Consider the following 12,509-nt stretch of genomic DNA (forward strand, 5'->3'; position numbering starts at 1 on the left):
TTCGGACTGAGAAGGTGTCCGGCTTGGCATGAGCAGGGCCGAGCGCGGCGCGAGAGGGTGTCCTGGCCGGGGGTGGAACGAGGAGGTACCTGGAAGGGGATGCTCGGGCCTGGAACGTTGCGTGGGTCGCATCGGGGCCGGAGGTACCTGCGCCGGGACTGAGAAAGTTCCCAGGCTGGATGAAGTAGGTGTGTGGGCAGTGGGCGGCGCCAGAGGGTGCCTGGATGATATTCCAGAGATGGGGCAAAGAAGAGTTGGCCAGCTCGGGGGCTGCGCAAGGAGATGTCCGAGATGGAATAAGCACGTTCCGTGAGATTTATTTATTGCTGTGGTGCGGGTTGGCATCCAGGAGAGGTGCCCAATACCCATTTCGGCCAGGTGCTGAAGGTGCACTGCCAGAGACATGGCCGAGGCCAAGGCAGATGAGGAGGTACTCAGGCCACACACTTGGAGCCCAGGGCTGGGAGGTGACACCTGAGAAGGAAAGCTTTGGTGTGTCGGGGCAGAAAGGGTTGTAAGTGCTTTGGATGGGTGGAGGGAGCACGTGACTGCCTCAGGTTCTAGGGCAGGAGAGGTGACCAGGCTGTACACAGAGTTAGCATTAGCGCCTGCCACCCACGTGGAGGGGCCCTTTGCCCTCGATTTGTCATCCTGGAGACAAGAAAGCCTGAATCCGGGGTCATCCCGAGACTGAAACAGGCAGTGTTGAGACTCTGCACCTGCCTCTCTACTATTCATCAGAAGGGGCCCTTAGTGTCCTGTGGTCTCAGGTTCATCTGTGGCCCCCTCACCTGGGAGCATGGGACATGGTTGAGGGGAGGGTGCGGGGAGGGCAGCAAATTGTAGCAGGCAGGACAGGGCAAATTTTGCTACAGCTTTTCCATGCTCCGGAGCTGGAGTCCCACCCCAGCTTGACCATTTACCCAGTGACCTTGGTCAGGTTGCTCACCTCTCATCCTTAATGTCCCCATTGTTGAGACAAACAGTAAATATTGGGAGGGTTCTGCGGACAAGCAAGCCCTTGTGGAGGGAGAGCCTGCTCCAAGCCTGGCCTATAGTAAGTAGCTGCTGATTCTCCAATGTTCTTGCCTGCCTTCTGCTCTAAGGCCTGGGAAAGGCCAAGGGGGCCGAGGGGGGATGTTTCCGATATGAACCTGAGCCCTGACCACCGCGGTCACGTGGCTCAATCAGCGGTCTCCTGCAGCATGTCTCCTACCCTTGTCCTAGGTCCTAGGACAGTATCCCACCCTGGTCCTAGGTCATTATCCCACCCTCACCCCAGTCCTAGAGTTAGGCAGATGGGATTGGCCATCCTTCGCACTTACTGGGTAGAAGACTTATCTTGGGCTGGCCCAGTCACTTTGGCCGCCAGCCCAGGTAGACAGACAGGGTCTGTCCTGGCCTGTGTGCTTCTTCTGCTTGAGGTCCCAGGAGGCCCTGAAAGCACCCTAGGGCTCGTGGTGGTCATTGAGGGGTGCCCTAGAGGGTTTGGGGACTGGGTCACCTATCCCCTGGCCTTGAGGTGGCACCTTGGAGGAGCTGGGGGGTCTCTGAGGGCCCCAGGGGAAAGCTGCCTCTACTGGTTGGGGTTCTGTGGCCCTCCTTACTCTTTGTCACATTTAACGAAAGTTGGGTCGACCACAGAGCCTGAAGTCTCGTAGATCTCCGTTCAGATCCTGACTCCGCCACAGACCAGCTCTGTGACCACGGGTTCCGACTTTGCGCCTCAGAGCCTCAGTTTCCTCGTTGACAGTTGACACGGTTGGAGGAGAGGTGGCATGTGCTCCTGTGGGCGGAGTTCACACCCAACTGATAATGGTTCCTATGGAGACCCAAAGTCTAGTTAAGCTGCTACCAGAAATCTAGGGTCTGCCCATCTTGCCTCATGTACACCCCCAATCCCTCCTCCTTCTGTAGTGCATATGTCCCTAGATCACCCCCTCCCATCACTGTAATACCTGTAGCACAACCCTTTCCTGTGACGTATGTCTTCACCTGTGATGTGGGGGCTTGCACGTCCCCAATGTCCCCAGAGAGTATAAAAGCTTGGGGAGCATTAAAGTTCTCTCTCACTCACTCCCTTCATGTGGACCACCAAGCGGGGCTGAGGTGAGCATGCTACCATAATATGCGTCTGACTCCATTTATTTCTATATATCTCTTTTATCTCTCATGCTCTCTATAACTTTACTATAATATTTACTTATTATCGCTGTACAATTGCGCCTACCAAACCCGTAGTGATTGTGCTAGGAGCTGGCTTCTTCTGGCATGCTCCGCTGAGTTGTAATGGCTCAGTGAAATAGCAGATCGATTGCAGTCTCTAGGGGCAGATCCCTCCTGGCTCCGTGGGAGGGTCAGTGGATCTAGTAGGGAGACCCCCATCAGTCGCCTCACTCTTTGGGGGCATGCGAGTTTTGTTCAGTTCAAGGGCCATGGGTTTAAAAGACTGTGAAAGTGTGGTCAAGAGTCTCAAGTTTGCAAGTGGCCCATCCATTCAGGCCCTGGCTCCTCTCTTGGGCCAGCACCTCAGAACACTGCCTTTCTCTCCCAGGGCTTATGGTGGGCGGATGGCCCACGGGGCATTTGGCTGCCTCCCTGCTGGTGGTTGTGGGAGGACTGGGGCCTGATTCCAGGGGAGGGCTCTGCTCACACTTCCTCTCCCTGGCACCCTATGTGGGTACTTGGGTACACGCCTCCTTGGGTCTGACGTGGCCTCGTGTCCCCCTCCCTCCAGCTCTGTGGCGGGACCCTGTGGGCTGTGCGTTCCTGTCCTTCTGGGTTGTGGACAGTGCTTGGCACCCAGCCAGCAGCCAGCTGAAGATCTGCTCTTGGGAAGAAGCCCTTGGCCCTGTGGGCTCCTGCCTGGGCACGGGCCTGCCATGGCGTTCCAGAGGACCGAGGGCATGTCCATGATCCAGGCCCTGGCCATGACGGTGGCTGAGATCCCTGTGTTCCTGTACACGACGTTTGGGCAGGTAAGGCTTGGTCCGGGAAGCCCTGTACCACCCGTCGGGGCCTCGGTGTCTGAGAAAGCTTATCCTTGTTATTGCTGTGCTATACACCTGGCCTCTTTGAGCGGGCAGGGGATGAGGCCCGGCCAGGAGTCAGGGGCCCCACGCCCACTCTCCACCCTGAGACTATGTCATGTCTCTCCTTCGGTCTCTTAATCTATAAACTTGCCTCAACTGCAAACGTGTGTAACGGGCCTGGCCTCTGGATGCTTCTCTGAGTAGCCACCGGGGCAGCTCAGTGTCCCCAGCCCACTGGGCAGAAGATGAGGCGGAACCACCAGGCTGGAGGGAGTAACGTTGACTTGGTGAGGTCATTAAGGCGCTGGGCTCTGGCAGATTTGCATTGGGCATCTTTTCTTTTCTTTTTTTTTTTTGGTTCTGACTTTTTTTTTTCCCCCCCTAGTATTTTATTTATTTATTTATTTTTTTAGCATTTTATTAGGGGCTCATACAACTGTTATCCCAATCCATACACACATCAATTGTGTAAAGCGCATTTGTACATCGTTTCTCAAAACATTTTCTCTCCATTTAAACCCCCGACATTAGGTCCTCATTTTTCCCCTCCCTCCCCTCTCCCCCCTCCCGCATGTGCCCTTGATAGTTTATAAATGGGTATTTTCTCATATCTTCCCCTGTCCGACGTCTCCCTTCACCCACTTTTCGGTTGTCTGTCCCCCAGGGAGGAGGTCACACACAGTTCCATGTAATCGGTTCCCTCTTTCCTACCCATTCTCCCTTTACCCTCCCTGTTTTGCCACTTACACCACTGGTCCTATAGGGCTCATCCGTCCTGGATTCCCTGTATTTTCAGTTCCTATCTGTACCAGTGTACCTCCTCTGGTCTAGCCAGACTTGCAAGATCGAATTCGAGTCATGGTAGTGGGAGCGGGGAGGAAACATTTAGGAACTAGAGGAAAGTTGTATTTCTCAGGGCATCTTTTCTTACTGTCACCTCTGTGAGCCTCAGTTTTGAGTCCAGCAGTCAGGGATGTGTAGTCTAGAGCAGCAGGCACGCAGTCCATTCTGCTGGCTTGTTGGGGTGGGGGGCCTGCTGCACCCCAGCTATGGTCTCCTTGCCCTTGTCATTTTGCTGTGCTGAAGGTCCCCTCGTTAGAACTCTGTGGTCTGCAATTCCAAGCGGCTGGTCTCGACCCCTCAAGGATTCCGCACAAAGTGCACAGGCCTGGGGTGCCTGCTCGCTGTCCAATTGCAGCTCTCCAGGCAGCTCCCCTGCCTCTGGCCTAACCCGGCTCCTCCCTCTCTCCCCACAGTCAGCATTCTCACAGCTGCGGCTGACACCCGGCCTGCGGAAGGTCCTCTTTGCCACCGCCCTGGGGACCGTGGCCTTGGCCCTGGCTGCCCATCAGCTGAAAAGGCGCCGGCGGAGGAAGAAGCAGGGTGGCCCTGGACTGGGAGGCGATCAGCTGGGCACAGTGCCCCTTCCCATCCTGATGGCCAGGAAGGCCTCCTTGAAGAAAGGTGGGTGTGTGGTGCTGGGGAAGGGCCGGGCCGGGTTCAAGTCCCAGGTCAGCTAATGACTTCCCCTCTTGGAGGTAAGTTCTCGGTGTCTGTGATGTGGGGCAGCTCCTTCCTGGAGTCACCGTGAGGATTTGGTGGGCGATGCGCCCAGTCAGTGGACATTGTTCTGGTTAAGCTCCTTGTCTGAGTACCCCTTTGTGGACACCTGGGCCCAGAGGAGGCTGGAGGACCTTTGGGGGCAGGGAGGCAGACCTGAGAGAGGTCTCCCCAGGTCAGGAGCCAGAAGGACTGTGTATTATCTGAACCATACCATAGATTTAGAAATCAGGTCAAAAAAGAAAGAAAATATGTTAATTAAAAATATGTATTATAAGAACCAGGGGGTTAATTTATGTACATTAAGAGTTGCCTTTTTTTAGCATGAAGTTCTATGAGTTTTGACAAACACCTACCATCAACTGAGAACAATTCTTTCCCCTACAGATACCTCCTGTTCCTTTGTGGTCAACCCCTGTCTCCCACTCCCAGCCCCTGGTCTGTTTTATGACTGGTGGCCTGGTTTATTTGTTCCCTCTTTTTTAAAAAAAGAATTAATTTTAGAATTGAAGCTCAAGATATCCAGATTAGACTGATTTCGTTCTGCCCCCTCCCCGCCAACCTGAGGATTTATTCCTAAATATGTGAAAGAGCTCAGGAACAGAGAAACCTATGGTGTGAGGCAACATTGTCTTCTCTCTTCTTTAAGTTGTTGGGGTTTTTTTCCCCCCAGTAATATATATAGATCTCTGGAGATGGATTGATTTAGATTTAGACTTGTCTCACTTTATTATTTTTTTGAAGTGAGAACCCCTTATAGTCTGTGGTTATTTGTAACCCAGGAGCCCAGCGTTGGCTGTGTCATGCAAGTCACCTGGGTCTCCCCAAGGCAAGGAGTCTCCCCAGAAGTGAATTTTAATTGTGAAGGATCACCGGCAAAGGGAAACTACGTCTTTACCAAGGAAACAACCAGGGTCTGTTGTTTCCGGTTAATGTTGAGTTGTTTAACACAGGGTCAGCAGTTCAAACCCACCAGGTGCTCCATGGGAGAAAGACGAGGCTTCCCGAAGGATTGTCAGTCTCAGAATGAACTCAGTGACTGGGTAGCTAGGCGAGAACATGCCCGAGGCAAAAGCAGACCCAGACCCAGAGCTTGTGTACAGGGAGTTCCCGCCCCCACCGCCTGGTGCCCCTCTCTTTCTCGTTCGTCCCTCCCCTCTAACGCTTTGACGAGGGTTGCCGGTGTCTATAAGAGAAGTGGCTTCAGCTCCCTTTGGGAACAAGAGAGATCTAACGAGGGAAAGTAGCCAAACCACCTTCTCAGCGCTCTGTGCTGGGGATGGGCGGGGTGTGTGGGTGTTGGTGAGCAGGAGCCCAAGCAGGGACCCAGCTCTCAGACCCACGATGCTGAGGTGTTCTGACCTCACCCTGACTTGTGGGTCGGAATTGGGGCACGACAGGGAGTCCAAATGGGGGGGCTGGTGTGTGCACAGGCTGGGTGGCAGCCTGCCGTGACCCCTGCTCTCCTCCTCACAGGCTACTCCAGCCGGAGGGTCCAGAGCCCCAGTAGCAAGAGCAATGACACGCTCAGTGGCATTTCCTCCATCGAGCCCAGCAAGCACTCAGGCTCCTCCCACAGCCTGGCCTCGGTAAGGCCCTGGGCTTAGGGTGCCTGCCCGCCCTCAGGAAGCTGGTGGAGAGGTTTCATTGGTTGGTTCGCCCTTCCATCCATGCCCCTGCCTGTTCCTCCCCTCGTGGAGGCTCCCCCCGCCCATCTGGTCTGTATTGCTCACCTGAGAGACGGCAGCAAGGACGCAGAAGAGAAGTGTGTGGTCTCCCGGGGAAGCAACACAGCTCCGAGAGTTCATTCGTTCACTCACTCACTCATCGAGTCATTCACACCTTCACCAGACCCGAGCAAGCCTCTTGCTTTGTGCCAGGGGCTCGGCTGGGCACCAGGGCTCTGGAGGCAGATAAGATCAAGAGGAGCGTACTTTCTCCTGGGGCCGCCTTTTGGCCTGTCCCTTCATTCCCTTGGGCATTCACTCGGCAAGTCCTGAGCCCCAGCCCTGAGCCAAGGCACTGCCCTGGGGTCGGGGGGTGGGCGAGGGCTGGTTCTCCTGGAGGAGCCCACAGCGTCGGGGTGAGGGGGTGGTGGTGTGCGTGGTGAGGGTGGCGGCCCTCATGCCCTGCCTGTCAGACCGGTACGGTAGAGGAGCTCTGGAACAGCAGGAGGATAGTACCAGGTGGGTGGGTGGGTGCTGGGTTCAGGACAGGACTTACCAGAGGTGTTGGTTCCTGCTTGGCACCTCTTCCCACCTAGACAGCTTCTGGGAGGCATCCTGGGGTGTGGTGAGTTGGGGACTTGCCAGGCCCGGGGTCTAGGCAGTTTGAGAGGTGATGTTTGGAGAGAGGACACGGGGAATGCTCAAGGGACCCCAAGAGGCCTCACTCCCTGCCCTTGGGCCCGTGCGCTGCTTGGCACCCAGATGGTGGCGGTGAACTCATCCAGCCCCATGGCCGCCTGCTCGGGACCTTGGGATGCCCGAGGGATGGAGGAGTCTATGGCAGCCAGTGACGGCAGCGCCGAGAGCCTCTACATGCAAGGTAAGGCCTCCGTACTTCCCCGCTGGTGGGAGTGGGATGGTGCCCAGGCCAGGCTCAGGACACTTGGAATGCTGCCCTGGCTCTACCCCCCGGCCGGTCACTGGTTCCCAGCCACTTGTGGGCAGGGGGCACTTTCCAGGAACCAGTTGGATCGGCGTGAATGAGGCCTATAGACAATTAACCCTGGGATGGGGGTCCTGCCAGGCGGTTGTCCTTCCGGGGCCTCCTGCCTCCTCTCCCCCCGCCGCCCAGCAACCTGACCCCTGCTCCCCTGCCTGCACTCAGGCATGGAGCTCTTCGAAGAGGCGCTGCAGAAGTGGGAGCAGGCGCTGAGTGTGGGACAGAGAGGGGCGAGCACCAGCACCCCCATGCCGGGGGACAGCCTCCATCACCCGGAGCCGACTTCAGAGGTGCCGTCTGAGGTAGGCCGTGGTCCCTGCTTCCCCTCCCCGCGCGGCTTGGGAGAAGGACCACAGCGTGGACAGGGGCAGCCCAACTGGCAGTTTCCCCCAGGGTCAGGCCGCTCACTCATCCCCTTTGCAAGAGCATCACCCCGGTGAAGTGAATGAAGTAATTCATGGGACACGCTGCTGCTAGTAATTACTCACAGAACACAGGCTATCATTATGAATGGTTACTCTTTATTCTTTATTCATGAGACGTCATTTAGTCCCAATTAATTAGCCTAAGTCCTTTGGAAGGCAAACCGGGACCAAGTAACAAGCCATTATCATGCTCATACCGCATCTCAACTGTGTCAGGGACATGGGGTTTCTGGGAGGAAATGGACTTCTGTCCGTCGTTGATAGGGCTGCCGGTCTTCCCATGTTGCCCTTTCTACTTTCCCTCCCGCTTTTTATCCTCGGCTTATTTATCATTTAAGAGGAAAAGGTAAAATAGCCTATTTTCATAAAAGTGGACCAACATGCATGCCCTGTGATGTTGATGGAAGCATTGCTTTTTAATATTTTGTAAAAGCCCGCACATTAAAAACACCCTGCAGAGAAATGTCTGTTGGTGGGGACGCTGGACCCCAGGCGGCCGCTGCAAGGGTGGAGGTACAGAGTCGAGTGAGAGAGAGCGGTGGGACCCAGTGCATGATCAAAACCACCCCCACCCCCCAACAGAACCAGGCTGAGACGGCTGGAACCCCACCCCTGAGAGAGAAAGACACACACACACACACACACACACACACATACACACACACACACACACACACACACACACACACACACACACGATGGTCCCCAGTCATCCATCAGATCTGAAACGGAGCACACCCCCATGGCTCCTGGCTCAGTGTTCCTCCAAACAGTACACCAATCTAGGAGACTAATTCTGTCAGGTGTCAGGGAGGTATGCCTACCTACGCGTCCTCAACCACTGGAGACACGAAGGACAGGACTTCCCCACGGACAAAGGACAGGAGGAGGCAAGGCAACCAGAAATGTTCAGCAGAGGTGGGGTGGTGACGGCGGCTTAGAGGAGCTGGAAGGGGATTCGTAAGAGCGACTGACTGGACAGCTGGCTCTCCATAAGCCAGTTCACAGTAAAATGTGGGCCGAGAGCCGTGCGAAACGGTGGGTGGCTGTCGAGACCGTCCCGGAGGGAAAGGCAGGCTGGAGACGGGGGCACCGTCAGATCCCATCTAGGCTTTGACAAGGCTGTGCAGCACGCGCCAGTTTCCTCGGGTCCGTGCTGGTATGTGAGTGCATTTCATTTTCCTCTGGTTGCCACCAGCAACAACGTGTGCTGAGAGGATCTAGAGCCGTGTTCCTCCCAGTGGGTGCTACGGGCCAGGAGTGGGGGTGGGGTGATCCAGGGGGCCGCCCAAACAGACCCCTCCACCATGTCCTGGATTCGGGGCCAGCCTACCAAAGGTTTTCATGGCCGGCGGGAGCGGAGGACATTTTTCCCTGAAAAGATGTTAACGTTTCAGAACCTGTGGTCTGGAGAGGATGGTGGGGAAAAGCTCTTATTTTGCTCTTCTAGGCGGTCCACGATCTTTCTGTTTTAAAACTACTGAGCAGATGCTTGGGGGAAGGACTGACCTGGGTGGCGCTATGATGAGCTGGTGTGCAGTATTCTTCATGCTTGTCTTCATGCCTGTCTGCTCCCAGGGGAGCAGGCTGCCAGTGTGGGGCAGTGCCTGGCCAGGAAGAGGGGACACCTCGGTGTTAGAAATGGGGAGTGTACTGCGAGAATGAGTTAGATGCTCGAGGGAGAAGCCGAGGGGCCGAGTGGGGTGGGGAGCACCCTGGGGTCAGCAACAATAGGTGGCTAGGCCAGGTGGGGAGATTTCCTCCCCCACCCTTAGCCACCACCTCTTCGGTCTCCCACCTGTGCCTCTGCTAACTGGGAGACGGACAGGTAGGGGCATGTCTGACAAGGCCACAACAGGTGGAGGCCGAATGTACCCAGTGCAGCTCAGGAGCAGGTATCAGCTCAGAGGCCTGGCCCGCAGGAAGGATTGCTGTCCACGTGGGACAGGGAGATAAGGGGAAACGCGGGGGAGGAGGCAACGGGCAGAAACCCACCTGCTGCCAAGTCTCCAGAGGCCTCAGCTGCGGTTTCACCAAGCTGTTTCCGTGGGTGGGCAGCACAGGCACCCGAGGACTGTGTTGGGGGGGAGCGCAGGGAGGTGTCTTTATTCCCCAAACCGTACGTATTGCTGATAGAACAGCCTAACGAAGGTCCATGGCTTCTTGTATTGTAAAAGCAATTACGTAGCAAGTGCGTCTTGTGATGTGATGTGAGCTCTTGACACGGGATGACCCTCTGATTCCAGCCACGATGGAATCAGAACATTGCATGATCTGTACTGATTTCATGGGTCGAAGTTTTAAACACTAGAACACCAGGCCTTTCTTTCTACTCTGCTTAGTAATGGGGACAGTGACAGAAATAGAAGTGGAGGAGAGAAAATTTAGGCTCTAAATCACACAGCCAGGGGGTTGTGGCCTAGGGGAGAGACATCCCCACCCCCCACCTTTCTGAAGGCTGGTGTCCCCGAGAACACGTGACCTGAATCAGCTGTGAAGGCCTGTTCTGTGTCGACACCATCGAGACCCACTGCCGTGAACTTGATTCTGACTCAGTGATCCTGTAGAGCAGCCGTTCTCAGCCGGGGGTCACCACCCCAGTGGGGGTCCAGCGACCCTTGCACAGGGGCCGCCAATTCATAAAGTAGCAAAATGACCGTTATGAAGTAGCAAGGAAAATAATGTTATGGTTGGGGGGGGTCACCACCCCATCAGGAACTGTATTAAAGGGTGGAGGCCTGAGGAAGGCTGAGAACCACCGATAGAGGGTTTTTGACACTAAATCGCTATGTAATCAGACAGCTTCATCTTTCTCCTGTGTAGCAGCCAGTGGAGTCAAACCACAAAACTTGAGGTTAGCAATTCAGTGTTTCCCCAACAGTGCCCCAGGTGCTTGATAAATGATCTATATTGGCAACATTGTTGACACCTAGAACCCACCATCCAAATAGAAACATGTTGTATCCTTCTGGGTGTGTTTCTGTGCTGGCATTTCTTCAACAGTTTCACCATCAGCCGATTCCACGGCACAGCACCCCTATGGAGAGCTCCTAAAGTTGCAAATCTGCAGGAGTAGACAGCCTCATCTTTTTCCTGCAGAATTGCTGGTGGGTTTGAACCACTGACCTTGTGGTTAGTAGTTCAATGTAGTATTAAATTAAAATTGGCACGGAGGAGTGGGGTGCCAGCCCCCACCCGCTGCTACTAATATTACTACTACTCGGATTCAGTAATGCAACAATTGTACTGTTGAGATATATAAGCATTATATTAAAGTCATCATGAGCATGAGAGGTAATACAATAATACAGTCAGGCATGTTACATGGTACCATTGCTCACCTCAGCCCAGCTTGGTGGTCCACGTGGAGAGAGGGAGAAGGGAAGGAGGAGAAGGGAACAAGGAAGAGGGGAGCAACCAGGGAGTGGGCAGCAAGGAGCTCAGAGTCAGAGAGAGAGATCTATATTGCTGGCTCACACCTATATACCTTTTGGGGGCATGCCAGCCCATTAATTACAGGTAGAGACATACATCACAGGGAGGAGCAGCACTATAGGTTACACAGCAATGAGTGGGTGGTCTAGGGGGTGGTCTCTGGGTCTTCCATAGGAACATTATCAGTAGGGTGAAAACTCCTCCTACAGGAGCCGTTCCATTGTCCCCAGAGGCAGGGAGCAGGCCCACTCCTGTGGTGGGATGAGACAGCAGTCTGGCAACTGATTGCCCTCAGTGAGGGGAATGCCTGCTCATCTGACCTCCCCCACAGTCCAAAGCTTACCTGACAGCGCCAACTGAAATGTAATTCATACACCATGCGATTCACCAACTTAAATTCTACCGTCTTGTGACATATATGCCAATAAAGCGTCTTTAAGAATCTCTTTGAATAAAGTATACAGTCCATTGGCTTTTAGTACACACAGATTTGTGCATCCGTCACCACCCCCAGTAGAAACCAGAGCCCATCTGCAGTTACTGCCTGTTGCCCCTGTGCCCCCTGGAAACCAGTGCTCTCCTTCCTGTCTCTGGACGTGCCTGCGCTGGTCATTTCATGTCAGTAGAGTCACATGATATATAGACATGTGAGATGGACGTTTTTCAAGTAGGTCCATGTTCTAGTATGTATATCAGGAGACTCTTCCCTTTTCAAGGCTGAGTAATACTCCACTCTGTGGATGAAGGGGCCACATTTTGTTTATCCATCCATTAATGGGCGTTTGGGGGATTTCTACTATTTGGCTATTAAGAAAAATACTGCGGCAGATGTGTGTGCATGTTTTTGTGTAGACAGCTGGGTCAGATGGTAACAAGGTTAAGCTTCTCGTTAACTGGGTTTAAACTCACTTTTCTAAAGCAACTACACCATTTGTATCCCCATCCAGCAGTGCAGGAAGGTCCCATTTCATCACGTTCTTGCCAACACTTGTTATTTTTCACCTTTTGCACTATGAGTATCCTGGTGGAGGAGCTCAGCCTTGCAAACCCACCAGCCGCTGCAGGGAGGAGCGCTGGGGCTTCTGCTCCGGGAAGCGTTGTAGCTGTAGAAACCCACGGGAGCAGTCCGCTCTGTGAGTCGGACCCACTCTGTGAGGGTGAGTTTTGTTTTTTGGGTGGATGTGAAGTTGTAGCTAACCGTGGTTTTGATGAATATTTTCTTGCTACCTAATGATGCTTGTTAAGCATCTGATCATTTGCATGTTTTTGCTAGGGTAAGGTCTCCAGATCCTTTGCCCACTTAAAATTTTTTCCCATCCTGTGTGTTATCCTCTCAATTTCTGATGGTACCCTTTGAAATAAGAGGTGGTTTGTTTTGTTTTTTTAAAGA

General features: G+C 54.1%; 1 protein-coding gene across 2 annotated transcripts in view; it reads left to right on the forward strand.

The window, feature by feature from the left end:
- Nucleotides 1-2,739: 2,739 nt before the first annotated feature.
- Nucleotides 2,740-12,509, forward strand: part of MIGA2 (mitoguardin 2) — a 33,456-nt gene continuing 23,686 nt past the window's right edge. Inside the window, exons 1-5 of one of the 2 annotated variants that reach the window (XM_004713263.2) lie at nt 2,740-2,978; nt 4,289-4,496; nt 6,069-6,181; nt 7,022-7,139; nt 7,425-7,561. In XM_004713263.2, the coding sequence (XP_004713320.1) occupies nt 2,883-2,978; nt 4,289-4,496; nt 6,069-6,181; nt 7,022-7,139; nt 7,425-7,561 (672 nt within the window). In that variant the 5' untranslated portion in view covers nt 2,740-2,882. The remainder of the gene's footprint in view (nt 2,979-4,288; nt 4,497-6,068; nt 6,182-7,021; nt 7,140-7,424; nt 7,562-12,509) is intronic. The other variant, XM_045288559.1, reaches the window with a different exon arrangement.

This window comes from Echinops telfairi, unplaced genomic scaffold (genome assembly GCF_000313985.2).
Source record: "Echinops telfairi isolate 266 unplaced genomic scaffold, ASM31398v2 ScPeMD7_22;HRSCAF=79, whole genome shotgun sequence".
Lineage (NCBI taxonomy): Eukaryota > Metazoa > Chordata > Mammalia > Afrosoricida > Tenrecidae > Echinops > Echinops telfairi.